This window comes from Caloenas nicobarica, chromosome 1 (assembly GCF_036013445.1).
Source record: "Caloenas nicobarica isolate bCalNic1 chromosome 1, bCalNic1.hap1, whole genome shotgun sequence".
In the NCBI taxonomy this organism is placed as follows: domain Eukaryota; kingdom Metazoa; phylum Chordata; class Aves; order Columbiformes; family Columbidae; genus Caloenas; species Caloenas nicobarica.
Window position 1 is genome coordinate 58,787,577 of NC_088245.1, and position 27,886 is coordinate 58,815,462.

The following is a 27,886-nucleotide window of genomic DNA, read 5'->3' on the forward strand; positions in this document are numbered from 1 at the left end:
TGCCATCCTTGCCCTTAGGACAGGTCCCAGTGGGCCAGTTTGACTTATCTTCTGGGGCGCACCAAGTCAGTAATATGTACTGAATTGCCTGGCAGACAAAGCACTAGTTGTTCTCATGAACCACCGAGGCTGGGCAGGAGAAGAGTACCAGGTACAGAAGGGACTTTGAAGCACGTTGTCATGCCCCAGAAGTAAGTGCGATTTGGCCATCTGAGTAATTCCAACATTTTTTGAAACCATCACGCTATACTTCCAAGAGCAGCTTTTTCATTGTCATTATTTTGGCTGAAAGGTTCTCATGAAAAAGTACCTATAGGCTGAGCAGGGTTTCTTTCTCCCCTTTCCCTCACCATAAATGCAAGCCTAAGCATGCAGAGCTGCTGCAGAGGGCTGCAGCCCAAATATGAAATGGGACCGGGTGCCTGCCTGGATGCCCTTACAGCTTGGTCCTCAGGAGAAGAGACACCAGGACGTGGAGAGCTTTCTGGGTGATCCAGCCAGTCTAAAGGCACAAGCACTATTTCCTGACACCCTAACCCCTTTTTCACCCCTTCCATGCCCTTCCTTGGGGACACACAAGGGCTTGAGTTCCTGCTGAGACAGCAGGATATATGTGCATGTAGACTGCATGCTTCCTATCTGTACGTGACAACTACTACCTGGCTTTATTTGGCAGGTTGGCTGATACCGAATTCCTCTATGGGGAAGAGTGGCCCTGGGAAGAGGAGAAACACCGAAGACAACGATCAGTGCTGAGAAGAGTCAAGAGATTTCTCAGTGTCCATGAGGGCCCTTCGTCACCGTCTCACCGGCGCTATAGTCGGCAGACAAGCGAGAATTCAGTGTTTTTCCCAGCAGATGAAAAGGGCCACATCAGACGGCTGCAAGAAATGCACACGAGAGGGAGACACTCTACCTCAAGCTTCAAGAAGAAACACGAAGGAGTTGACAGAAGTAATAGGCTTCATAGTAGCAGAGATCTTGGACCCATAACGGAAACCTCAAGGAATGAGACACAGTGCAGTGACAGTGACATCTCATCTGAGACAATTAAGCCAGTTCCTGAGGTTGTCATCTCTGAAGCCCAGGAGAAAGCACCTGATGTGCTGGGCAGACCAGATCTGCAAACAGAGCACACAGCAAGCATGCCAGAAGAGAAAATCCAGAGGAGCCTAACTGAGGCAAATGTGTCTCTTCTGGACCATCCTTTTTTCCCTCCAGAAATGACTACCTACCTCTCAAGCTCTGAGGTGCATCAGTCACTTCCTACTGTGATAGGGGAGCCCAAACACGAACCTCCCAGTAGTAACATAGCCGGTTTCGTAACAGATCCGGAGAGAAACCTTCAGCGATGGAGTTTACCAAGTTTCCATAGTCCTAGTACGGTGCCAAATGCCAATGCTGATCTGCCTTCAACAGATTCTGGGACAACTTCACAACAAAGGACTATCAGTGATGGAAAAGATGTTACTTCTGCTGCTGGTCCAGAGTCATTTGAGATGCAGCACTTATGGGAAAACCTGGATACTAAAGAAACAGCCATAGTAGAATTTTCTAATGAGAAAAGTGAAAGGAAACTTTGACCATGATTCCTGTGGATCTGACTGAACTTCCTCTCTTCTCTTGAAAGTGGTTTTCACACAGCTTTGCTGAAAGTGCAGAAAGGCAGACACAATGCTCAGACAAGTCCTGAGCAAGATCCAGCAGAGGATTTGGGCAGCTAAATAGGAGGCATTGCGGTGACATGTTTTGAGCCACTTGGTCACTGGCTTGAAATCTGTGACCCTGTGGGGAAAACATTTATGGGGAGAGCTGGAAGTCTCAGGAGTGGATGCAAACCAGCCAGTGCACACGGCAGGGAGCTCTGTGGGCTCACCTAGAGGAAACACCAAGGTTGTCAGAAGAGCAGAGGTGGCTCTGTCCACTTGGGATCCACTCTGAACATCACCACCTTTGGCTGCTCCTTCAGATTAAGGCCCATGACAGCCTTGTAAGACCTACCAACAGTTTTGGTTTTTGCTCAAGTGGTTGGAAGGGGATGTGTGGGCCTGGAGAGATTCAGCCCAACATCTCTCACTGCCTGGAGGAATACTTGAAAAATCAAGCTCCTCGCTTGTATGGGGCAAAAGCCTGCCCCACTTCTGCTGAAGCTGTGACACTACTGAGTGGAAAAATAAAAGGATTCAATGTTTAACTTCATTACGAAAAACAGAAGAGGCAAAACTGCAAATGCGTTGGGTATGTGAGGTCTGAGCCTTGGTCTCTGCTCCTTGGAGCATCTATGTGGTGTACCAAGTGGCTGCTCACTGTAAAACACCATTCCCAGGTGGCCTCCCTAATGATGGCAGGGCTGTGGCACTCTCTCAAGAGGTGATGGAGCTGCAGGGACAACTGAGCTTAGATCTCCATTCTTGAAGGCATCTTCAGATGGCAGTACCCAGGTTGCATTCATCCTAGGGAGACTGCTAGTAAATATTGCTCTCCACTTCCTTCCTGCGTCCCCCATTCCCATGCTGCCCAGATGTACCACACATGTTCTCAATTAACCCAAACCCAAGCAAGCAATTGGTGGCTCCTGCTGCTCCAGTGGTGGCCAAGCCACCTCCTTGGTAGCAGCCTGGCCTTTCTGTTGTTGCAAGAAGTCTCAAAGTGGGCTCCAAAAGCAGCGGTGACTCCTCGGTTTTAGTTCTCACCCAGATCTACACAAATGCAGTCCAGAGTGTGCTGCTGGCATTCCCTGACAAGGAAGTATCCAAGTAAATGGTCTCCTTAGATAAGGGAGAGACCAAGTAGATCAGAGGCAGGGAAGAACAGAGACAGGGGGAGGAGACACAGAAAATGATGGAGGCTGCAGCAGCCAGCAAGCCGTGTGGACTGTCTGGACAGCAAGTCCACACAGCTCTCTTGCCCAGAAGGCTGAACTTCAGGCAGCAAATCAGTGTCTCTACCAGGGTAACTTGTAGCACCAATGGCTAGTGGGAGTCTTTGGGACCCCCAGAAGCCAGGAAGGGAAGGAACAGACCCAGCTGCTCCGGCTCCTCTTGCCAGCAGCTTAGGTGAGGAGACCTTGCAGTAGGCTATCACATACTGCAGGACTCTGCTGTCTCATCTGCCCTCCCCACTTCAACTTCTTCCAGCTTTGTTTCAGTCTGGGAACCAGCTCCTGTTGGTGTGCATTAGCCATGGTCTGAGCAGTGCCACCCTTTCAAACCCTTCAAAGACACTAGACAAAAGCACGTATCCCCATCATGAAGCAGAGGACACCTAGCGCAAGGAAGAGCTGTTCAAACTCATACTACGGGAGGTCCAGGTATGCAGAAAAGCCAAGCAGAAGTTTCCCAGGCACCTATGAAGTCACTTCTTCACACCATGAGATGAGGTGAAGCCAGTGTCTGACAGCAGCTGAGCAGTGAGGTTTGATCACAGTTTTGGAGTAAGGCGTTCTGGTGCAGCCTCACTCTTGCCACTTCGCAACAAGTCCTCAGGCAAATCAAATTCCTATGTTCAGGCTTGACCAACAAAATGAGAACCTCAGCAAAGTGAAATTATATTGAAATAAACAGCACCTTAGCTTAGCAGTCCTGTCTTCTGGATGGCCCTTACGAGGCAATACCCAGCTTCTGGCAGCATCCTCTAGCTTTTCAGTCATCAGAGCTCCAGACTGCTGACTCTTCCTGGGGAACAGGACTCTGTTGGCCTGTGACAATGGTGGAAACACATAGATTTCCTTTCCCAGCATCAGTAGAGAACAAAATACTTTCCTCCAGCATTCTCTCTTTCTTCCCTATTATTTCTTCTTTTAGCCAAAGCCACACTTCTCAATTCAGTATTTTCTCAATTCAATTGCATCGGCAACTGTCAAGGAACTCCAGTTACCAACAAGCTTAACTTTAACAAATGGTTAATTTTAAGGATAAATAACACATTTGAAGGATACCCAGGCTGCTCCAGTCACACAGCTAGACACAAAGTTAAAGTAACTGCTGCTCTCCTTGGGAGCCTGAAACACTCTTCTATAGCACTTTGTAAAATCAGGAGGGCAGGTTTCAGGAGAGTTTGGCCATATTCCTCCCAGCTGCACATGTGTAGGAAGGGCTTCCAGCAGCTCTGGAGGAAGTCAGGCCTATTATCTAGCCCTCTCCCCACAGCATATGAACTTGAGGAACTGTGCTTCTGTGTGTAAGGGAATTTAAGCCAGAAGTTACAGATGACTGTAAAGTGCCCACTACAGATCTGCACTGAGGGTCCAGTTCCACCACACCTCCTCACTCTTCTCCTTCACACAGCTCCCACCAAGGATTAAGGTGTTGGACCAAAGTGCTCATCTCCCCCAACCCAGACATCGGCATGTTTCATCCTAGCACTGTTAAGCCTGAAGAAGCCTTCTCAGCTTCTCATCAGCCAGTTCTCCTCATCTTCCATCATCTGCTTCTCAGCCTGGCCACCACCCAGGACTCACACTGCTGCTTTCTACCAGGACATCATGCATCTCATGAGCAGTGATTTTGCTACCTATCCCACTGACTCTGCCAGCACGCCCTTGCCCAGCAACCTTGTTCATTCTTTGATGGAGGCTAAGGGTGGCCACACGGTAGCCATTAGGTAGATAAAAGCTTCATGGAGGTGTCTATTAGACAAGTAGATACATGTTAAATTAGGAATGACAGCTCTAAAGTCCCACAGTGTAATCCGCAATACACAAATAGCATTTCACACATAGTGGGCAGCTCCAGGTTAGCTATAATATTCTGTTCGTTGCTTGTAAAGAAGCCAGTGCTGGAATGAGTTATCAGAACAATTTCCTCTCCTTATTTAGTCTGTTCTCTCACTTATGCAAACATCTGTGGGCTCTGATTTGTACTAATTTATCTTTTGGGATTATGTGCTCTCTTGGGCACTTCTCTCAGTAAACTACTTTCCTCAGCATGGTAAATAGGCTATTTTAGCAAACCCAACAATTTACGATTCGTGTTCACAGGTATAAACAATGTTGACTTATTGCATGAATAAAGGTGCTTTGAGAAACACAGTCATCTTGACTGTATTAAACTGTCAAGAAGCACTTCTGGCAAAGGTTTGACCTCCCATGCGAGACAACTTGATGTCTACCAGGAACAGTGAGGCAGACCTACAGAAGCTGGTAAAGCTGGAAAAGACTGAGGAGAGAACAGGGCCAGGATAGACAAATAGGCCAGAGCAGCAGCTTGCCCCCATCAAATGATGTTAGTTTTGAACAGGATGAGATATATCGGAACAGAAAGAGGGCTGGTCTCTGCACACGCTGCCTGACTTTCCACCTGTTTCTAGGATGTGTTCACGCTCTGTGCTGGAGTTCGTAGAGCTGAGATGCCAGTGCAGGAAATAACCAGATGCAGGGATGTTTCCCATCACTCTTAAAATCCTCCATGATAAATAACAGGTCTCTAACTCTGACTGCAAGCTCATGTTTGAGGAATACATATGTATTTCAGAGATAATGGAAATGTACCACATCGTTAAGTCTGCTGCATAGTAGAGAAAACAAAAATACCCTGCTGTTGTTAAACGAGTGACAGGGCTTTATAGATTGTTGTTTGTCTTGGTTTATGACCACACAAATGACATTTTCTAGACAAATAAATCAGCTTGTGGTCACTCTGTTTTTTAAAAGTGATATGGACAATGGGGAAACAAGGTAAGATTGACTTCAAATACGCAGTAACTTTGTACAGCTCAGTCCTGTCTGCAAAAAGAGACAACTGGCAGCAGAGTCCCCACTGCTAGAAGTTCATCACCTGAATGCCAAATATGTAACACAATGTGGCTGCAAATACAGATTTGTGAAAATGTGCACCGGAGAGAGGGATTATTTCATACCGGAAGGCAAGGTCAGTATTTCAGAGATACCTCCAGGCAAACCGTCTTGCTTTAGTAATACTTACTGAGTCTTACAACTGAACCCTTCAAATCTAAGGGGCTGCTATCGTAACACTGCCAAGGCCAGTGATGGACGTGCTGTCTGGTCTGTGCTGAGCACATCCAGACAGGCAGGAACAGCAAGTCCCCTGGGGCCACCAGCCCCTGCCCCAGCAATGCCACAGCAGGGCCAGGCTCCAGCTCCCCACTGCCCTGCCCGGGAGGTGACCAGTGCCTGGGGCTGTGGCTGTAGACATTTTTTAACTTTAAGGGATGATGAGCAGCCCCAACACCCTAACACGTCCCATCTCTCCCCTCCAAATTGCAGAGCAACCTGGATTTTCGATCACTGTTGCACACTTTCCTCCCCCTCCTTTCTGGCCTCACCACACAGAAGCCACCGTACAAAAACATAAAATGAGACTGAAACAACACTAAGTCCAAAGCAGATTTTGCTTGGTTAAGTTTTATTCACATGTACGGGGGCAGTGTCAGCCTTAGCAATCCAAACAAATACTCCAATGGGTATAGTCGAAGTGCATCTTCTTTTGCCAGCACAGCAACCTGTGACTCTTTCACTCCTCTGCCAGTGCTGAAGCTGCTGCCACTGCTGACAAGAAGTGGCTGAGCAAGGGACAGTAGATGTTTAGTGCTGGCATGTTGGTCTCCAAACTCTTCTGAGGTGGAGGGACACTGCAGTACTCCTGTGCAGCTCCTTTGCAAGGGTTGCAGTCTGGGATTTGTAATGCCAAGAGATGCTGCTCCCAGCTGCCCGCAACGCGGCGGGACAGAGGTGTCAGACGACAAAAGCAGCATCTGACCTAAGACAGGGATATTAAACACCGAGACCCAAAAAAGGAAAAAAGTGCCAAGCGAGAATGAACCCAAAGGAAAATGCAGGTTTGAGGGATGGTATAAGGAGCAGGAAATGGTGTGCAAGGAACAGTAGGGGAAATTAGTGGCCATACAGGCATCAGTCAAATTCCCCTTTATATAAACTGGTTGGAGCAAGCCCATATAAAGAGAATTTACATGGCACTAAGGAAATAGTGTTGGACAAAACCCCTAATGTGGAAAATAGTGAGGAAAAGGAAAGCAGTAGGAAATGAGGAGGAAACTAGCACACAAGAAGAGAAAAGTGTACCCAGACCAGACCAGATTGGGATCAGCTTCCCCCACTAGTAACTGCTGTCTTGTCAGCCTGGCACTGTTTTATCCTTCCTTCTATTTTGCACATCTGAATGCTGAGCTGTTTGGTTTTGGGTTTTTTTTTTAATCCTGAGAACTGTAGTGTCCATCAGTTATTCAGGAAAAACTGTTTCTCAGTTGTAAACATATAGAGATCGAACCAAACTGTATAATCTGGGACAAGGATTACGCCAAAGCCCTTAATACCTGTGAGTGGACAACATGACTGCGTTTAGGTCCACAGTTTCAGTTAAAGCCCTTCTTCACACATGCATTGAAGATCATTACATTAAAATTTGGGTTAAGGCAGAGTAAATGCTCTTACGACTCAGTAGTAATCCCTCCTGTGAACAGATTTTGCAAATCCCACTCTGTCATTCCCACGGTCAAAAACGCAGTAAAATGCAGACATAAAGACATCTCCTAAAATCCAGAGCGGGCCAGCGCGAGTGGTGATGTCAAGAGACTGGAAGCCGCTCATGCAGAAGGTCTGGTCTTCAATAGACTCCTGGAAGGGAAAGTACATGTCCTTGCAGCCACCTGCTCCAGCCCCGGCTCGGGGGGACAGGACAGCCCACGGATACGCACCTTTACGACATATTGCTCTGCTGTCAGTTTGTACTCGTGGTGTCCGATCGTGAAGCTTATGTGAGGCAAGCTGGACAGTCTTCTGCAGTCTACAAGAAACTGTATGCGATGCACTGAATGAGACGGGATCCGTTTGCCTCTTTTTAAGTATTGCCCTTTGGATTAAAGATTTTTGTGGCAGATGATAGCGAATTTACTACGGGGAAACACCATCTGACTGATTTATGGCCCAACACTGCCCTCCGGCTGTCCAGCTCCTGCCCTGGGTCAAACTGGCCCAGCAGCCCAGACCACTGCAGCAAAACCCCTGGGGACCCAGGGCTGATGAAAACCCTCATGAGCCCCAAAAGGGACAAGGTGAAGGAGCACTCTGAAGTCCCCCTTGTACAGCTCAGAAGCAAAACTGAGCGTGTGAGCCCCGGTGAATGCATGTTAGCAAGGTTTGCTGAGCAAAAGTCCTCTGATGCGCCGGCTGGGACTGGGTGGAGGGAGCTGCCTCCAGCCCAGCACCGTACGGCTGCTGCTCACGCTGCTCTCTCCCCCAATATCGTTTTAGGCAAAAAAAGCCAGTATGGAATACAGCACTTTACTTATACTCCACCCTGGAGTGGGATTTAAAGAGCAGAAGAAAGACTAAACTCTGTCATGATCTTTAATTTCCATAAATAATACATTCACTTACAGTAACACAGAAGATAATTTCCTGGCCTTTCTAGTTATTTCATGAAACAACTGGTGTGTTAATTTGCCCTGCAGAATGCTCTAAGCACCAGGAAGATCTTTGCTGTAAAGTGTAGTGTTTAAAGTCATTGCTTTAGAGGCTTCCTATAAGGAAGAATCTACTTTTGTTGTTATTGTTAAATCTGCTTTATGAAAACATAGCCCTGAAACTTGTGCATACTTATCAAGTATCATACCATTAGAACAAAATAAACCATGAGATACAGAGGACGAGAATAAAAAAAGCCAGTATACTGGTTTGTAGGATACAAGAAGCAAGATATCATTCATTTACACAGCTAGTACATCCAGAAAAAAATAATCTTTGCTGGAAAGAGATAAATGTTCTGGTAAAATCACTGATGGGTGCACCCACCTATACTGGGATAATTTTGAGCCAATAGTTATCTTGTCTGTATCTGCTACCAAAACAGTCATAGAAAGTCTTATTTTCAGGATGCTCTTTTGGAGAATCTGAGATGTCGACTGAGTGTTCTTATGTCAGCACTGGAGTATATAAACTTATACTGCAATGACCTGTTCCTTGCTTATATTATGCCAGTATAAATACATTGGGAATACATATTTTATCTATATCCAATAGTATATACCATTATAAAACCAACTTGTTATTAAAGCACACTGTTTGACATTTATCTGAGAATGTGAATGAAAACAAAATTTAAGGTTTAGTTGAGAAAGAACTAGAAGCCTCAGGAGTTACCCAGATGCAACTCCAGGTCGTCCTCCTACAAAAGGAGGCAGATTAAAAGTCCACTTTGCCTTTGATCATTGCCCAGTGCACCAGGCAACTGTAATACTCTTAATTCTCTTCCAACTGTGGTTTAGGGTCAGGACCAAGACAACTCTGAAGTTAACAGCAACAGTACGCAGCAGCTTTTCTTGGGGCTCTGGAGCTGTGGTGACATGATAATTACCCATGGGAGTCAGCCAAGGGCCAGCAATAAGACACGGTAAAAATAAGCTGCTCTTTCCCTGGAGGTGGGTGGGTTTATCCGTCTCAGGCTTGTTATCTCAGTGCTTTAGATGTTGCAAGGGTTTGGTCATGCTGTCTGAAAGCTGCCAGCAGGAGATGCAAAGGGTGGCAGGTGGCAGAGAGACGTCCCAGCCCATCCCACAGTCAAGGTGGTGGGAAAGCCTGACCTACCTTGAGCAACTTCAGCTCACACAAGTCCCCCAGAGAGGCACAGGGAGCCGAGAACCACATGTCTGGGGCCAGAGAGGCTATGAAGCAGAACACCCAGGCCATTTTGGCCTGTGGAGGAGGTGGGGGTGCTCCTTGGAGGGCAGGCAGGAACAGGAAGCAGTGGTGGGGAGCATCAACAAGGGGGATGCAGGAGAGAGCAGCAGGGAAGAGAGGAAAGCCAGTGAGGAGACAGACGGGTAAGGTTCAGGAGTAAGAATAAGAGAAAGCGAGGTCCATCCCGCACCCTGTGGCTCATCTGCCAGGAGTCAGCACTGCGAGCAACACCACTGTACATCCCTCCTGGGAGCCCTGGCACGACACCGCCGGCTCTGCAGCAAGCTGACAGCGAGAGGCCGGGTCAGTGGAGCCTTTGTGGGGCTGCAATTATGGTACCTTTCGTTTTCTGTTTGATGGTGGCAGGGCTGGTCATCAGCACTGAAATCCTCCTGGCTTGAGTCAGCCAACGGCTATAGCCAGGGACTTCGAAAGCAAATGCTCTTCTGATTTTCCAAAAGAAAATTATCTCTGATATAGAGTACGGATCAATTCCTCAAACAGATTCCAGTACTGACAAGTACAGGAGAGAAGGTGGACATCTGGGAGAAGGGCTGGGGCAAGGCAGATGGGTCAAGACTAGCTCGTCTCTGAGTTCAGTGCCATCCTGGAAACAAGGCTCCCACCCTACAAACTCTTTGCACCAAATACCAGCTTCTCATGCCCTCTGGCTGTTTTCTGACTGTAAAGTTTTTACCTCTCCAGTATGCGACGGACTTGCCCCAATATACTCCTGTAATCGCCTGATTTGTGAAGAGGGGCCAGTGATAAGAGAAGTGCCCGAGTCAACGATGGCTTCGCAGCCATGGGAGCAAAATGCCACCTGGCCCTGGATCTTTATACTGTAAGTGAAAAACAAAACATCTTTAAGCAAATGGCATGTATACGTGTGTATACTGTGACTGAAGCAGCATGTTATTGCTAGCTAAAGTACCAGAGTACAGACTGAAGTTAAAACTAGCTGCCAAGCTTTGCTAGTCTTAAAAGACAAGAATGTCTTTAGGAGACCAAGAAATCAATAAAAGGAAACTGCATGAGGAAGGTGTCTCATCTGTGGACCCACTTTCCTCTCTCAGGACTCCTACAGCCCTATTCATTTGCTGCCTGCTGATGAATTTGTCCTCACCCACAGATATGTGTCCTCATCATTTTATGCAGCAGAGCAGGAATGAGGGGACACACTACTTTGGCCAAGTTTAACAGGAAAGATGAGAGTAGGACCTGGAGCTGGTTTCAGTTCCTAGGTGCCTTAACCTCTTAACTGAATAGTCTACTAAGTGTCAACTTGACCATTGTTCTGTCATGTTAAAATGCTTTCCCAGAAACCAGCTCCCCATGTCACAGCACTTTAGAGAGCTAATAATCCCTAGTCTGATCCTGGCAAACTCCTTCTGTGAGAGGCACAAGGGTAAAGCACCGCAGCCGAGTCCTCCTACAGCTGTATCTCCAGGTGTTTCTGCCTCTGCAGGTTTCACCTGGGGAGGTCAATTCCACCAGGTATTTCACACATACATACATTCATACATACATACATACATACATACTTGTTCAGATGTATTTGCCAGTAGCTTTTCTCAGTGACTGGGACCCAGTGGATAGAACCTTTGTAGAGGGAATGGTCTATCCCCCCCAGGATCAACTCTCCACCATTCTCAGTGTCATCTTCTCTGAAAGCAGAAGACAAGTTAACACCAATGTGGGAGTGTGCCAGTATGCACTGATGCTATTATACTTAAAAAGCAAAAGACAGACCACAGCCCTTTCTAAATTCAGATTTGGATGGCTGAAAAGGATCATTTCTGAGTTATAACTCCATAAGTCCCAATTCAGAGCCTCCAAACAACCTCTGAGAAGATTTACTGTAGGCTGCCAAGGGCTGAGATAGGCATAAGGAGCAGATTGAGCCAGCTGCTGCTCTCACCTCAGAATAAACACTAGATAAAATGGTGGAGTTGCAGACGAATCCAGATGAGGTAACAACATTTCTTTTCTGAAATGCGGCTACTTGGGTGTAGCACAGCAGTTTTGTTCATCTCCACTGGCCAGAAGGAAACCTCTGGCAACTCAGATACAGCGAGTCTAAGCTGGGAGCTTTTTTGTTTATGACCAGCTCCAAAAATAATAACTGTCTGTCCAAAATTTCATGGTCCTCCCCAGCACATTCTTCCTTTTCACTCCATATTTTTCAGTGTCAAATTGAAAAAAAAAAAAAAAAAAAGGGAGGGGGTGGAAGTTACTTTCCAGAATTGAAGATTTCTACAGATGCATGGTTGCCTGAACAATTAAAATACATTTGCTTCTTTTTTGACAGTATCGCTTTAAAGACTGACCTTTTCAGATAGAAAGAGAAGATCGGCTCCTCTACCAGCTGCTGGTTCATGATGCTGTCAAACACGGGCAGAGCATTGCCCACTGCTAAGGAGGGGTAGCCCAAGCCCAGCACGCCATCAAAGTGGGCAAAGACAAAGGTTGATCCTGGCTCAAACACCGATTCACCAAAGTCCTGTCCCTTGATGGAGATGTTACTTATCTATTTGATACAAGTAAAAGTAAAGACACCATCAGTTACAAGAAATTAGCCACATTTCAGTTCCATATCAATACATTCATTGCCTTTGTAAAGTCTGAACACCCTTGTGTGACTTGCATCAATAAAGCAGGTGACCATTAGCTGAGAAGGCTATACCGATTCCTTTCAACACCTTAATTCTGTGGGTGTTTCTTCATAAACCCAGGACAAGACACAAGGAGAGAAGCAGAAATGTGAAATAAAATGTTAGGGATTTATCTAGGTAGCCCAAAGCCAGAGAAGCACCCAAACTTCTCAGCACACAGCTTGGTGAGACCTCGCCCTGATCTTGCCTAAACCAGGCAAGGTTTTCCAGGGTAAGGCCACTATCTGAACTGCTCTGAGAACCTGGTTGACCTGGAGGCTGACACCCATTTTAGGCAGAGGCTCACCTGCAGCGTGTCTTTGCCAGCAATGCCCAGAAGCTGTCCCGTGCCGTACTGCAAGGAGAAGGCTTCCCCTCCGTGCTCATACGAATCCGACAAAAAGGACTTAAATTTCTGGTGCACTCCTACACAAAATAAATTACACTTGTGCACGGAAGGGAGGTCCCTGCAATGTACCCACTCCCCGATACAAGCCGAGATGCGGGCCAGGCAGATCTTTGCTTGTCTTACGAGACAAGCATTGATGGACATGCCCATTACCGCACAGAAATACCAGTTTTTCTGTACCCCAAGGTTGTTTTGGGGGTTAAATGTAAATCAAAACAAAAATGAGCATTTCCACCACTATTTGTAGCTCTCCCAGGATTATTTTCGTGACTTTCACCTCAGGCACCTCATGGTGTGGAGGGACACTTGTCAGCTGCAGCCAGCACCTGTCCTGGCTGTGGGGTGGCACAGAGAGGCAAAGACAGAGGATCAAGCCGGGGAGGGGAGAGTGGCCCTTGAGGGGGCTCCAAAGCCTCCCCTCCCAAATCCCTGCTGCTCCTTGGGAAAGCATAAATGGCTGAGGTACCCGAGACACGCGGAGCATAAGGGAGGGTGATGTTTCTTACTGCAGGCTTCGCTGATGCAATAAGCGGAAGGGACCCAAAAATTGGAGGAGCCAGTGTCAAACACAACGGTGAACCTCTGTGGTGGCGTGCCAACGCTCACGACTCCGTAGTACTGCGCCTGGGGGAGGAACAACCCGGTCAGCCCCAGCCTGCCCCCTGGTGAGCCATTCCTGAGGAAAAAGGAGACTTGGGAGCATCACGCAACGCTTTCTCAGGGGGTTTTGGTGCAACTTCATCTCAGGGTAAATGCGCACCACAGAGAAGCGTGTCTGGCTGCATGAGTGGCTGCGGGCAGCAGATTTCATTCCGGTTGCAGACATAACCACGCAGCGTTTTTGAAGCCTTTTACGCAAACACTCAGTCAGGTTCCCCGTGAAGTCAGCAAGCCCTTGTGCACCAGCTTCAGTGGTGGCAAGGTCAGCCGCAAGACAGAGCTCTCACACGACCACACGGGCTTCCAGGCAGCTCCCTACAGATGTCAGTGAGAAATCAACGATGCAAAGACAGGACAACCCACCTCTGCCAGCATCAGAGGGCTCTGACAGGTGGCACCAACGCTACCACAGGTGTCTGAGCTTTTTCCTTTGTCATTAGCAGCTATTAGCAAGTTAGAAAATTAATTCTGTTTCACTGACTGTATGTGATGTACTGAACAAAGTTCATCCGCCGGGTAAAGAAACCACTGACCATCCCCAGATGCCAATTGAAGAGAGAGATAATCTATGAACACGTGAATGCTGGAGTGAAGAGCTTATTCACATCCCGAATGCAAGTGTCCAAGTGCCCCTATCTGGCCCTGGAAGAGCACTTCAGTGTTAAGAGACCTATTTTTAGGAAGAGGCATTTCTGGAATTCAAACCCAGATAGAAAAGCAATACCCAGTGCCAAGCCTTTTGTGGCAATGCAAATCTCTGAATATGTAACTTCAAGTGCATACTTATTAATTAATGCACTGAATATAGTTTCTGGCCCTGGAGTTTATGGTCTGAATGAGATAATAACGAGAAGGCAAGCAAGTGCACCATTTAAGAGACAATCCAGCTGTACAGCAGGATTTTATTTCTTCCTATATTAAAGAAACTTTTATTGATTAATCTGTAAAGTGAGACAGCTCTAAGACATGTTGGTCAAAAAAAAAAAAAAGCACTGGTGAAGTGATTTTTTTGTTGTTATTTTGAGATTTATCCCTCTTTGGAAAGCTTTAAAGCAGGCTGAAATTTTTCAGTCTCCTTCGTTCTTCTTCACACACATCTCTAGCTCCTCTTGACAGATTTCTTTAGGGCTAGTAAGTGTCAGGAAGTTCTTACTGAATTAATTTGGCTTTCCCTTCCCTGTTCAGATGCAGCCCCCACAGCATCTCTGCAAATTAGCTTTCCTTTAGAGAAATGTAACAGAAGAACCGAAGAAAATAGAAAACAGAGACAACCAAATCGACAAAATGCTAAACCCAGGAAAGACAGTTTACAAAAATGCTTGACCTGCTGACTTGCCTGTCTGAGATCCAGTGAAACTCATCTTTTTCTTTTCTCAGTTTAGATGGTAAATTCAGCCTTGTCAGTGTGAGACCCAAGTCCGTCTCAAATATTTAATACATATTAAGCTCAGGACATAAGAGAAAAACAAAAACTCTGCCCGGGTCTTTGTTATCACTGATTTGTGATTCCACACGATCAAATAAATGAGATTTAGGGGATTTTTTGTAACCTGCAAACATCCAAGTTTCTGATAAATAAATATAGCTAAATAACATATTCAGATTCTGCTACTAAAAACCCAGTCCTGAACCAAGACTGATACAGGCAAACCTTCCACGTTTGTTTGGAGACGCAACCAAGCCCAATACACATCTATACAAAAATAAAACTTGGCACAGGACTTGGCACTGCTGGACTACATCAGCTTTCTACCCAGGTGCCATGCTAACCTAGATCTATACGTGCTTTATTTTGCAGTCTGGTAAACTAGCTGTTGATGATCTAGTATTATAGCACAAAGCAACGAGCCATCTCAAGCCCTATAATTTAATTGAGAGACTAGGTTTCAAATGTTTTGAGAAAAAAAACTGCCTTCAAGAGAACGACAAGTCCTTATGATTGCATTACCAAAACTGTACTTACATTCATGTAATCGTACAGCCTTTCTGAGGCGGTTCCTACCGACAAAGCAATATCTGCAGGGAAGCAATGCAGGTACCTCCGGGCAAAAATGTCAGGGTGGTGATTCCTCCAAAATTCCTCTAATTCTCCCTTTTCCTTCAGCTGTTTCTTGATTGATTTGAATCGAATGAGGGGGATTCTATGCAAATAAAATAAGCACACAAATTAATTGGTTCTCCATTCTAGAGTTCTCATATACTCTTTTTAAAAAATTTTTTTTCATTTTTGAGATGTCAGGTAGCAACAAGCACAGGTCACCCCGGGAAGCCAGCTGAGATGCCCCAGCAATGCCAGATGTGTTTTCTTACCGTTCTACAGCCACGGTGAATGGGATGTAAACCACAGCCAACAGTATCACCCTCATGGCTCCAAGCAGTTTGGAATCTAATGACGCTCATTTACTCAGAAGTCCCTTTTTTATGCCCCGTTGTCAGCTGAGGGCCACGCGCCAGGTCAATCAATCACAGGAGGTCAGTGCTTTGGCAGAAAACCGATTCATTTTCTCTCGGAGTAACGGCTGGATTGCGCAAATATTGGTGACCAGTGGAGCTACTAAGGCACAGATAATCAGGGCACAGTGTAGACCAAATAGACATTTTACTAACAGTCCTTAATGTCTTTTACATAAACATAATAAACGGGGTGAGCTTGGCTCCCACTAGCATGGGAAGGAGGAGAGAGCCCAAGGACTTGCCTGGTTCCCTCCAAGTAAGATGCTTTTCGATCTTGCTTCAGTAACAAGTCGCCCAGAAGTGTCTGATACAGAGAAAGAGAACATAATATATTACCTTTGCCCTTTTACATGGAGACATTTCAGCAGGACTGAGCAGACGGACATTTGATAGGGTTGTGACAAGTCATCCCCTAACAACTGAAGATTAACTCCCTATTTATGGGAGAGCTCTAGTCCGAACATAAATGTGATTGCCACTCCTCAAAAAACAGGTCTTAAAAGTCCAAAAGATGACAGCCTGCAACACACAGTAATAAACAGCCAGTGGTTTAGTACATATTTCAGCCAGACGTTTGGAAGTGCTCACTTGGATTTATTTTCCTGCAAGTTCCCCAACATTAGTGGTTCCCACCCCTGCCTGGCACTTGGTTTCAAGTCAAGTTGGCAGAAAAATAATGGTGTCAAAAAGAGGCACTGCTCTGACAGAGAGCAGCCCCAAACCCATTAGCTGCCTGGGAGGAAGCTCAGTACTGAGTCTGCAATTTACTTATGAGACTTTTTGAATCTTCCTTCTGCACAAGAATTTTGGTGAGCAATTACAGCAGCCTAGCATACGTTAAGGCTAAATTTGAATAATCAGCCATTTTTGTTCAAAAGACTATGCTAAGATGCTGGGAAAAGAGCAATGAGGATGTTTCTCCTGCAGTACCTCACTTATTTAAAATAGACTGCTCACCACGTGAAAGTGAACTGGAACCAAGCAAATCACCCCAAAAGAGACCCAGTGTGTGAGAGTGCATGGCAAAGAGTGAATGTCAAGATCATGCGGGAGGCATCATCCGCTCTAGCAGCAACGCTCCAGTCAAGAAAATGCAACGGAAAAGAAAACACACAGCATTTGTGAGTGAAGAAGGGGTCTAAAGGCCTGTCATAGACTTTAAATAAATGTAAAGCAAATCATTAGTAGCACACACTGAAGACATTCTTAAAAATTGTTCCTTTAAGTCTCTTCTCTTGTTATGTCAGCCTGACTGAAGACAGGCATGAGAACATTAAAATCAACTGACTTAGAGTTCTATTTATTAGTCCCCTGAATTTTGAAATACGTTTTGCTTTTTCAAACTTACCTGCAAAATTGTGAGGGCTACACAACCTGCTGGTGTCACGACACTGCTGCGTGCCGTGCTTTGGGTCTGAAAAAACACCAGCATCTCTAGTCTAATCTTTTGTTTCAAAAAACAGTAACATCTCAAAAATGCAGGAATAACAACACACAGCTTTTATATTGATTTCCACTATACTGTGATTTTTTTTTTAAGTGCCTAGCTCTGAGCAGTGTTCCTTGTGTTTTTCTGGACTCAGAGGTTTTATACAAGTCTTCAGCAAGCAACCACGTTTTCTGTCCCGCAGCCGTCCCAGCCACCGAGCTGCAGGAGCTGAGTGCTGGAAACGAGAATGGTGAGCAATAGCTGCGGTCACTGGTGAACTTTCAGAAAGTGAAGGCATTTCTCAAGCAGAGCAGATGTCGGGCCCTCTGGTAGGGCAGTGTCGCTTTGACAAGAGCAAGACGATGTCTGTGCTGAGCGCCTTTATCGCTTGAACTTTTCCTCAAATGCCACAAATGCTTCTGGGAAGTCATTAGTGCTCATGTTGGAGGGCATCAGGAAAATGCTGAAGACATGAAGTGGCTTTCAGAACACCACCCTGGGTGTACTGAGGGGACTGCCTTTGCCTTAGAGCCTCCACTTGAGTTGCTGATCCTCAGAGGGATCAAGATTGTTCATTTTGTTGCACATGTAGCCCTTTATTATCCCACCATACGAAGGTTATTTTTTTCCCAAATACTCTGATCTCACAGTGTGTTCCAAGCAGACATTCATTTAGCCAACAGAGGTACAAAATGCAGCAACAAAAGGTCATTGTGACTTTTTTTGATAAGCTGGAGTAATGATTAAACTACAATGCAGAGGATCCCTAAGAAATAGTTGTCTGCAGCTTAGAAGTTTAATTAAGTAGAAATAATTCAAGTAGAAAAAATATATGTGTACGTGTCTATAGACATAAGGTATACTGCAAAGTTATTTCTTTCCATACGGATTATTAAGAAAAATGTACCTAAACTAGATTATTAATATATTCTTACTCAGGCTTTTATGTTGTTCTAATCAGCAGGATTAGGCACTTGTCTAAGGGGCATGTCTTTGCCATGGATGTAAATTCGTTATTATTTACATCAAATGCATTTGGTTTTTCACACCTGAAGCACAGAATGTCTTAACACAGCAGGGAGCCTCATCTCTCAAAGGTGCTGCAGATGCTTAGAAACAGAAACATATACAAAACCCTGCTGAGGGCCATGGAAATATTTTCAAAAGAGCCAGACCTCATTCCAGGGTAGCAGTTTGGAAAAGGACGCCCTGTGAAATCCACGAATGACACGTTCCCCACGGCGCAGTGTCAAAGCAGTGAAGAAGTGGCTGCTCTGAGATGCTCATTCCATGCAAACTGACTTGTGCCGCTGGGATGCTGCTCCCAACATGTCCTGCTGTCTGTCGTGAGAAAGGGTTTTCAGCACCTCTCTTCCACAGCACGGCCACAGATGACTGCGACATATCTTTGTTCTCCAGGCTTGGTATTCTGCCCAGCTTCTCCGTCCAAAACCTATTTTATGGCACTCAGGTCACAACACTTGCTGTTCTCCGTCCCGCTGCAATACTGGTCCCCAGATGCCCCCTCTGTTGTTCTCCTCCCCCAGGAAACCCTCCATAAATCCCTCATACCACCACTGCTGCATGCCACAGCCACTCATCTTGCAGGGAAAAGACTAGTAAACATCCTATAGCCTATACACAATTGATAGCTAGCAGCTGCTCTACATTTGAAAGCAAGTGGTGGCAATACAAATCGGTATTACCAGATTTGACCGGAGATCCAGAGGCCACCTTAACTGTTTGATATTGCCTTTTTCTCAATCTTCTGTTTGTTCTGCCTTTGGCTTTTCCCAGAATACGTGGCTCTCAGCAATTGCGTATTTTGGTTGTGTAGCACCTAATGCCCAGAAACCGACTGCAGATAGTTTGGAGTATCCTCCCTAAATTGCATTAAGCGTGGAAAATTACAGCAATGAGCTGTAGATATCAAAGTATAATAGAAAGACAGCTGCTGGGAAGGCTACTCCACCTTAAAACATTCTGCCAGCTTTCAAACCCAAAGATCATGGTAGAGCCATGGCCAACACAGAGGTGGGACAACCTCCAAGAAAGCTTAAGCCAGCAGCAGCTCAAGAAGTCAAAGTATGCAGAGGTGCCTACATGTGGGAAAGTTCTTCCTAAAAATCAGAGGTGCCCTGACCTGAGTAGCAATGGGTCTTGCTGAGAGGAGAGGAACAGTTTACACGGGTACATCAAAATAGTCACAACTTTTAACATCATATTAGTCTCACTCATAACAAGTGATAATCCTGATGGAATTAAATCCATGGCAGTTCCTTGCCAGGTTTTGGTACGGACACAGGAGCTGTAGTAGCACAATCAGAAGGCGGCTGGAGAACAGCCTTGGCAGGTTGCGATAGTACGGGTATTAAACGGGGATTCAGACAAGAAGCAAAACATAATGTAATGAAAAAGGCCCTACACAGTCAAGAGTGCCAGAGGCTGTAGTAAACACCATTAAATTAGGAACATAAATAGTAGAACAGCTCAAGATAGCAGTTTGCCAAGTATTTGTGTTAAAGGTTTAAGATAAGTGCTGGGTGGCAACTTACACTCTGAAATTATGTATTTGGCACCTTGCAAAGTAAATCCCTAAAAGTGCCACTCGTCTGGAAAGTCAGTCAAGTCTTGACAGGCATTTTAAACAACAATTCAATTTCATCCAACATTTCCACTGAAAGTTTCATGAAAGCTAAACATAAGCGTTTAAAAATTTGGTCTTCCGTGGTGTTTACTTTCCCAAGTCAATCCCTGCAGCCAGCACTGGCTGCACAGCCAGTACAGCCAGAGAGGTGAGGGGCTGGGGCATGGGTTTGGGGCAAAATCAGAGAACATTGACAGTGTGCAGGAAGAGGCAAGAAGGAATGTTTTTGGGGAGGGGCGAATGTGAGTGAGAGAGGGAGACCTGCGCTCAAAGTCATCCTGTCCATAATCCCCGTCACCAAACACTCATTCGCTTATCAGAAACATTTCAGAGCCCTTGAGATTAATGGCTGGTGCCAAGTAAACAGAGCCTTATATTGGGACAACAGAGTTACCGGCAGGCCAGTGCACAGCAGGAGGAGACCAAGGCGGGCTCCTGTCCCTTGCAGTCCCAGCGATCCCCAAACAAAGTCCTAGGATGGGCAACAGTCTGAAAGCCATAGTTGCTTTTGTGCCCTCTGATGAGTGCCAGAAGTACCTCCTGGAAGACCTAGAAGAGATGCCAGTGGATAAAATGGTGGATCTGAGTGGCAGGCAGCTGAGGCGGCTGCCTCTGCACATTTGCTCGTTTAGGGAACTGGTCAAGCTGTACTTGAGCGACAACAACCTGAACAATCTGCCCCCCGAGCTGGAGCAGCTGCAAAACCTGCAGATCCTAGCGCTGGACTTCAACAACTTCAAAGCGCTGCCCCTGGTTGTGTGCACGCTGAAGCAGCTGTGCATCCTCTACCTGGGCAACAACAAGCTCTGCAGCCTGCCCCTTGAGCTCCGGCTCCTGCAGAACCTCAAGACCCTCTGGATTGAGTCCAACTGCCTGCAGTGCCTGCCTGAGGTCGTGTGCGAGCTCAGCCTGCTCAAGACGCTGCACGTCGGCTCCAACGCCCTGCGCACACTCCCTCCCCAGCTGCGGTGCTTGCAGGAGCTGCGCACCATCTGGCTGTCTGGCAACCTGCTGTCCGAATTCCCCTCCGTGCTCCTGGACATGCCTTTTCTGGAGGTGATCGACGTGGATCGCAACTCCATCCGGTTCTTCCCGAGCCTGGCTCACCTCCCTGGCCTGAAGCTGGTGATCTACGACCACAACCCCTGCCGGAACGCACCTAAAGTGGCCAAAGGGGTGCGCAGGGTGGGAAGGTGGTCAGAGGAGAGCCCTGAACCTCGCAAGCGGTCTGGGGCAGTGATAGAAATCACACTCGATGAGATACCATTGCCACCTCCCGCTGCCAAGCCTGAGCCAGAAGCCGAGCCCTGCTGATGTTCAGCTGCCCGTGCTGGCAAAGGCACAGCGCACCCACAATGCTGCCCAACATCTACTTCTCCCTCACTTGCTGGTGTCTAGGGAGCACCATGCCGCCTGGCTCATCTTCAGGAGTAGGTGCAGCAGTTTAGCCCTAGGTGACTACAGAACTCTCTCGTACAGACACCACCTTTTGCACAGCGCACAGCACCCAGCACTCCCTCTAGAGTAAAGACTTCCTCCAAAGCAGGGACCACTCAGAGTTTGTAGTAGAGATGAAGACACAGTTTAGGTGTTTTCCATGGGTGGATTGTCCAGAGCACGTACAGACTCACTGCTCTTCACCTGTGGGCTGCCCCTTCTCTACCTTGCCGAGGTGTCTCGGCTCAGCTGGAAGCAACCATTCAAGGTGATGATGGAGTAACCCACAACATCCATCTCAAATGACTTACCCAAAATGTCACTGCAGCAGCAGCAGCTTGAAGGATTCCCCACCAGCCGCGTGGGAAGCGGTAGCAGGGCCCTGGCTGCGCTATCAAGGAAACGGCACGTAAGTACCAGCGATGTCTCATCTTACTGCTGCCGCCTTCCTCCTGGAAAATTAGCGACCACTCTTATTTCGTTATCGCCAAGCAGCATTTTAAATGATGGTGAGGAAAGCTGGAGTCTTTGCTGCTAGCTTTTATGTAACCAGCAATGCCACCTGTGAGGGCAGCTGTACAGGCTGAGTTTTCACACAGTAGCAAAGAAGAAAATCAAAGCCCAACTGAAACAGAAAAACCACAAGACCCGCAAAGGTAAACTTGCATGAATGTAACCCGGGGCTGGGAGCCTGCTGCTACGGGCTTGCACAGAATTGGAAGCTGAGGTGAACTTTACTCAGTTGACCTCAGCAGGGTGTTTCTCCAGCTTGCAACTCAGACCGGTTCAGATGCCCTTGGAAGTGCGCTGAACTCATGTTTTTAAAGTATGTTTTGCTTTAATTGTGTAACATGGAAATCTGGCTCAAAATGATGTTTTTAGCTTTTGATTCCATCACACGGATCACTGAGTTTGGTGAAAGACAGCTTTTTTTAGAAGGGTGGGGAGCCCTTGGTGGCACAGAACAGCCACTTCTTTCTGCCTCACTCATCCATGGAACTGTCTCACCAGCACAGCCTGCAGCAGCGGCAGCTGACTGCCCAGGAAAGGTTTGATCCAATGCCAGTTTGTGACTGCTTAATGTCATTTACATGCTCAGAAAATTATCTGGAAATATATAGACTCTGCTAGCACTTGCTGTCTTGTTAGATGAAGCCTGAATTTGGATCTGGCTGGCACCCATGCGGTTTGCTTACTCATTAAATTAAATAAAGTGTACTAGTGCCTCGCCGAGTTAAACCATCCTTCTTTGGAATTAACTGAGTTCTCTCTATCCAAATTCTGTATCTAATCTTGTTCCAAAAAACTATTCCTTCCTACAAAACAGAATTATCCATCAGGACAAGAGTTTGGGGCTTTTTTAACACCCAAGTTCAATGTTTCATTGCCAACAGAACTGTCCTGGTACTTGATTTATCAGGCGGGTGGCAGGGGAAGGAAAGAAGAAGCTGCTTTCTCTTGCTTGTCAATGGTTTGTGTTTAACCCTGCACCCTCTGCCCACTTTTGGAGATCTGAAGAGAGTCTCTTTTGAGAGTTTGGGTGAACATCCAATTCAGGAAACCTACGAGAGAAAAGCGTTTGCACAGATACCTTCTTCATTTCCAATTCATCTCCCTGCCTTGGGAAACTTGCCCCAGTGTTTGCCAAGGTGTTGCATTATCCTTGCAAGGGCCAGAACTGTGACAATGCCTGGCCAGCACCTCCTTCAGGGGATCCCATGCAGCCAGCGCATGAAGATTGCTGCAGGCATGATGGAATTCTTTGTCATCCGAGCGTAAAGAAACTAGTCCCATTAAGAAGCATGTTGCCTTTGCAGCAACTACTGTAATGGGGAAGAGAATTATAAAGACCGGCTACTACAGACAGGAATGAGGGAAAAAAAATTAAAAGGGAGCAGCCCAGCACATTTTCCACTAACTGCCCTCTACAGTGTTTGTAAAGTTGGCCTGAGTCTGTATATCATAGTCATACACACATACTGTTTGGTCCAGCATGCTGGTATCTCCCCCAAAGTGCACTATTCTCTCACCTCCCCTCAGCAGAACACCTATCTACATAAAATTGTGGTGCAAATGCTGTAAAATCCCTTAAGTTGTAGTTCTGGGCATTGCTTAAGGTTCCTCTTCAGCTTTTTCCTCTTCTTTCATCATCAAAAAAAATGAGTAGTACTCCAGTATCACTTGGAGAGGGTAATATTTAACTTCAGAGGCTATTTCTAGGGTGTCAACTCAAAACCTACACAGCCAGGACCAGAATAAACCACTGACGTTGAATGTACCAGGCCAGTGTGAACCAGTGAGCTGCACAGGCTGGAGAGGACAATCCCCTGGCCTGGGCGCACAGCTGAGGACTGAGGATGCACACCGCTGCTTTTCTAATGAAACTGCCCCTCACAGTTCTACACAAAGACAAATACAACTTTGGTCAATTTGGATTTTTTTTTTTTTTTTTTTTTTTTTACTTTATTCCTGTGTCTTTTAAGTGGAACCTAGAGAGGAACAGAAGGGAATAGGGCTGTATAAAACCCCTGTTTTACTTGAAAGTGAACTCTTCCCCACAACACATATGACCTGAAATAAGTTAACACCAAACGAAGACAGTTATTTCATGCCATTGATGGAGATCTGCCCTTCTCAAGCTTCTGTTCCATAACTTTACGAAAACTAGATCATTGAAAAAAATTACTAGGTGAGATCTGGTCCACACATCCTCAGGCACAGAAGAAAGTTTAACATGGGCGATGGTCTGGTACACGTTTTCTGGGGAGAAAAAGAAAAATCAGAAAATTCCACCTCATGCTCATGTCCGCCAGCCTCCCCAGCCACCCTTATTCTTAATTTTTCAGTTGGTATTTTGTGTTCAGTGCTGACTTTATCTCACAGCACAAAAGGCAGCATCATCTCAAAGCTAATACGCCACCTTTGACCATAGCAAAAAAACCCCCGTGATTCACAAAATAGTCAAACTATCTGGCAGTAGCTGCGTGTGGGATAACCTGCCCACAAGCAGCATTTCTACCCAAACTTTTTAACAAACATGTTTTTGTTTTAGCTGTCGATTCTACTTCAGAAGCAGCTGGGCATTTCACTACAATTCTTGCCAAAATTTAAAAAAAAGCAGCATGAACCCTCTCATTTTGGTCAGCCACTTTTGCAGATGTTTTAGTACTATAAATGGCACGAGCAGCTGGTGACCCAAGATAAACTAGGCATTGCTCAGACACGCTAATTTAAGCGCACCGATGGCTCTAAAGGCCTGTTCCTACTCATAACGCAAAAAAAATCATGTAACGTGAATGTTAGTATGTCAGATATCAGTCTTCACATCAAATAAAGTATTTTTAGAACAAGACTTTTCTGCACAGTTACTCTTCCACAGAAGGAGGTTACTCCATCCCACTGTCACTGGCCATGTAGATACTCAGATCATACCTTGGTGCTGCTTTAATGATGTCATCTACACGAAGAATCATTTCTGCTGCTTCAGCTGCGCTCAGCAAAACTTGTCTCTTGACTTGGAAACTTTCCGTTACTCCCAAGACTGCCATGTCTCCAATGGTACCCTCTTTCATATCTGGAAGGAGAGAAACATTAAGAGGTTGTTTTGGTTTTTTAACTTGGGGTATTTTTTTAAGGAAATTACAAGAAGTTGACAGTATGGTAAACTTACCTGCTCAATTGAACCATACTGATAATAAAGGAACTATTAAATAAAGTCTTGTACCTCGAGGCTGCTGACTTAAGCTTAACATGTTGCACTTACATATAAAAAAATTAATTATGAACACTATACAATGGGAAGAGGAGACGACCCCAGTAGGACTCTCAGAACTACTTTCTTAGGTATATCAACTTCAGAGCTCCCCACAACTTTTTAAGTTTTCTTCAGGGCAGAGCAGGGGGTGTTTGGTTGTGTTGGGGTTTTGTTTGTTTTTAAATCAATGCCTTTCTTTTTGAGCTTCATATAACTAGGCTCAATGTAAGTAAGGAAAGTGGTTTTTACAGATGGAGACCATCCCCTTCAAAAACAAAGCATTCCACTCTATCATGAAAAGCCTGCTAGAATGAGAAAGGAATCTAACGTTGCATGCCTACATTCTATGCCAAGCAAACAGAAATCAACATACTCAACTCTTCCAGCTGAACGTATCAGTGACAAACAGACGTGACGAAGTTCAATAAGCCTAATCACCCTCCCAAACAACAATCCAATGACAGAAGTAACATCAAGCCCCTTACCAAGTCCATAAGTAGTCTTCCCTTCACTGTGAGCAGCTCTGAGCTGAGCAACCAAATCTGCACTGTCATAGCCAGCATTATCAGCTATTATGGTTGGGATCTAAGGGGACAAACACAGGTTGGTTTTAATTAATGCAGGTATTGATCCCTAGTAAACGTGAAACGTACTTTGATATTACTAGTTTACTATTCATTTGCAACAAGAGGAAGTTTCAAAAACATGGCAGATGATCTGTTACAGTCATCATAAGACAGGGAAAAATTTAATAAAAAAGAAAAAAAAAAATCAAACTACCTTTCTAAAGATTTTAGGACCTTGTTATAAGAGAGTAGCTCAGAGGACAGAAGTGTGTTAGCAGATCTGCCAGTTCATTTTACATGGACAGAAGGAAATGTGTCTCTCTCTTAACATTTCAGACTACAACTGGAAAAGTGGCTTCATTGCAAGAACACCAGCTTGTTGGTAAGCATTAACCACCAGATCATTCTGCTCACTGTTTAAGTGACAGCAGTGCAAATTGCACATGCTGACTGAAAAAGTAACGGCAAGTCTTACCATGCTCTTCAATTTTCTTGTGAAGAAATGTTTTCCTATGGTCTTTCATTTGCTAAGAAAGGTTTTCCTCAATTTAAATTACAGGGAGGCATTTTTTCACAAATTAACAAGTCTGTTAGCACAATAACATTGTGTGAATGTTTCTTGTGATACTCTATTTCCTACTAAGATGCAATCTCCAGCGCAAGTCTAGAAATTTCCACATAGTACTAGAGCATAAATACAAATAGTACTAGAATATCAATAGAACAGAAGGGATGCATTTACTAAATCAGTTGTCAAGTGAATACGCTGACATTTTTATGTGCTATTTCTGCTGCACTTTTAACCTTGCAGCTAAGAGGAGCAAGAACCAATTAGAAGAGTGTGAGCATACAAACACTGAGAATTCTACAACAGCTGGAATTATTAAAACACCAATACTTTTTTTCTGAGAGAGAAAACAATAAGTTTTCCCCTTTGTTCATCCAAGATATGTTGCTAAATTTCACTTTTTTACTTTTAGTTGCTTCTCTTTCAAAGTTTTTGTTTTCTATCTGATGTCAGAAGCTAGCAAACTCAGTGAAACATTTTGAGTATGAATCCAGCAACCTGATTAAACAAACTTACCATTCGTAAAGCCTTAGCAAAGGACTCCATTGCAACAGACTCTTTGCCAGGTGTTCTCATGGCAAGTTCCGCAACAGCATTGGCCATCAGCATCTCTGAACAACCTATTCATTGAGGACACACAAATGTCTTGTATCTGACTTGAAAAGTATTACAAAATTTATCTCATGTACAAAGAATATAATATTCACCTCCACCATACACAGTTCTAGTGTCCTTCACGGTCTGGGCAAGAACACAGAGAGCATCATGCAAAGACCTCTCTGCTTCATCTAGAATCTGCTGTGTTGCTCCACGCAAAACTATGGTGCAAGCTTCACCTAAAAAGCACAAATGCAAAAGGATGAAAAAAACTAGCCAAAGATACAAAAAGAGGCTATCACAAAGCATTTGTAATGGTTTTGGTATCACTGTAGTCAAGTTTTACACAGATCAATTTTGAGGGGAAAAGAAAGCACGATGACATTTCACAGGTAGAATGAAATTATGTACACTGTGCTGTTGCCTTTATCAATGAACTGTTCCACAACACCTTATTTAATTTAACAGAAAATGAACGTTATCTCAAAACAACTCCTTGGAAGCTTACAGCATTAGCATTTACTAGAACAAGCTCTCATGTTCTTGAAGTACGACATCGCTACTTTTCCTGTCAAGTTAATCTCCCAAAGCAGAAAATTTGTTCCTATCCTTACAAATGTCTATGTTAATTCACATACCATTAAACATACCAAATTTCACCCATGAGCATATGTCTTTGCAGGATTTTTACTGAAGAGGAAGGCTTTAATAAAAATGGTTACATGAATCATTACAAAATTCCTACACCATGCTGGTATCTGAAAAGTGTTAGCAAAGGGTTAACCCAAATGTTACAACATGCCATTAGTGCTAAAACACTTACCCATTGCCACTCCAGAGAAATGAATGAGTTTATCTTCTCCAATCATGACTTCTTCAATAAGCTTGCAACTTCCTAGTTTTACTAGCTCAGGGTGATCAAAGGTTGATGCAATTTCACCACCTACAAATGTAAGATCATACAAAAGTCAAAGAGCTCATGATGAAAGCATCCGTTTAGGCAAGGTCTAAGCAAAAAATATTTAAGAAATCATCTTCATAATTGCCCCAAAATAAATT

At 45.2% G+C, this 27,886-nt stretch overlaps 4 protein-coding genes across 7 annotated transcripts in view; 2 read left to right on the plus strand and 2 right to left on the minus strand.

The window, feature by feature from the left end:
* The window catches only part of BEST3 (bestrophin 3), a 28,607-nt gene extending 19,662 nt beyond the window's left edge, over positions 1 to 8,945 (plus strand). For all 3 annotated transcript variants that reach the window (XM_065628951.1, XM_065628960.1, XM_065628969.1), the window contains one exon: positions 677 to 8,945. In XM_065628951.1, the coding sequence (XP_065485023.1) occupies positions 677 to 1,583 (907 nt within the window). In that variant the 3' untranslated portion in view covers positions 1,584 to 8,945. The remainder of the gene's footprint in view (positions 1 to 676) is intronic.
* Positions 7,412 to 15,741, minus strand: LOC135985545 (cathepsin E-like). Its single transcript, XM_065628981.1, has 9 exons — positions 15,686 to 15,741; positions 15,339 to 15,516; positions 13,222 to 13,339; positions 12,614 to 12,732; positions 11,983 to 12,182; positions 11,197 to 11,319; positions 10,350 to 10,494; positions 7,672 to 7,770; positions 7,412 to 7,591 (listed from the first exon to the last, which is right to left on the minus strand). Exons 1-9 carry the CDS (start codon positions 15,739 to 15,741, stop codon positions 7,412 to 7,414), a joined length of 1,218 nt encoding a protein of 405 aa, XP_065485053.1.
* A 4,641-nt stretch (positions 15,742 to 20,382) lies between these two features.
* On the plus strand, positions 20,383 to 21,219 carry LRRC10 (leucine rich repeat containing 10). Its single transcript, XM_065658564.1, has one exon. It carries the CDS (start codon positions 20,383 to 20,385, stop codon positions 21,217 to 21,219), a length of 837 nt encoding a protein of 278 aa, XP_065514636.1.
* A 2,589-nt stretch (positions 21,220 to 23,808) lies between these two features.
* Positions 23,809 to 27,886, minus strand: part of CCT2 (chaperonin containing TCP1 subunit 2) — a 161,805-nt gene continuing 157,727 nt past the window's right edge. For both annotated transcript variants that reach the window (XM_065631007.1, XM_065631000.1), the window contains 6 exons: positions 27,651 to 27,770; positions 26,938 to 27,066; positions 26,747 to 26,850; positions 25,582 to 25,681; positions 24,775 to 24,916; positions 23,809 to 24,102 (listed from right to left, as the gene is read on the minus strand). In XM_065631007.1, coding sequence (XP_065487079.1) covers positions 24,072 to 24,102; positions 24,775 to 24,916; positions 25,582 to 25,681; positions 26,747 to 26,850; positions 26,938 to 27,066; positions 27,651 to 27,770 — 626 coding nt within the window. In that variant the 3' untranslated portion in view covers positions 23,809 to 24,071. The remainder of the gene's footprint in view (positions 24,103 to 24,774; positions 24,917 to 25,581; positions 25,682 to 26,746; positions 26,851 to 26,937; positions 27,067 to 27,650; positions 27,771 to 27,886) is intronic.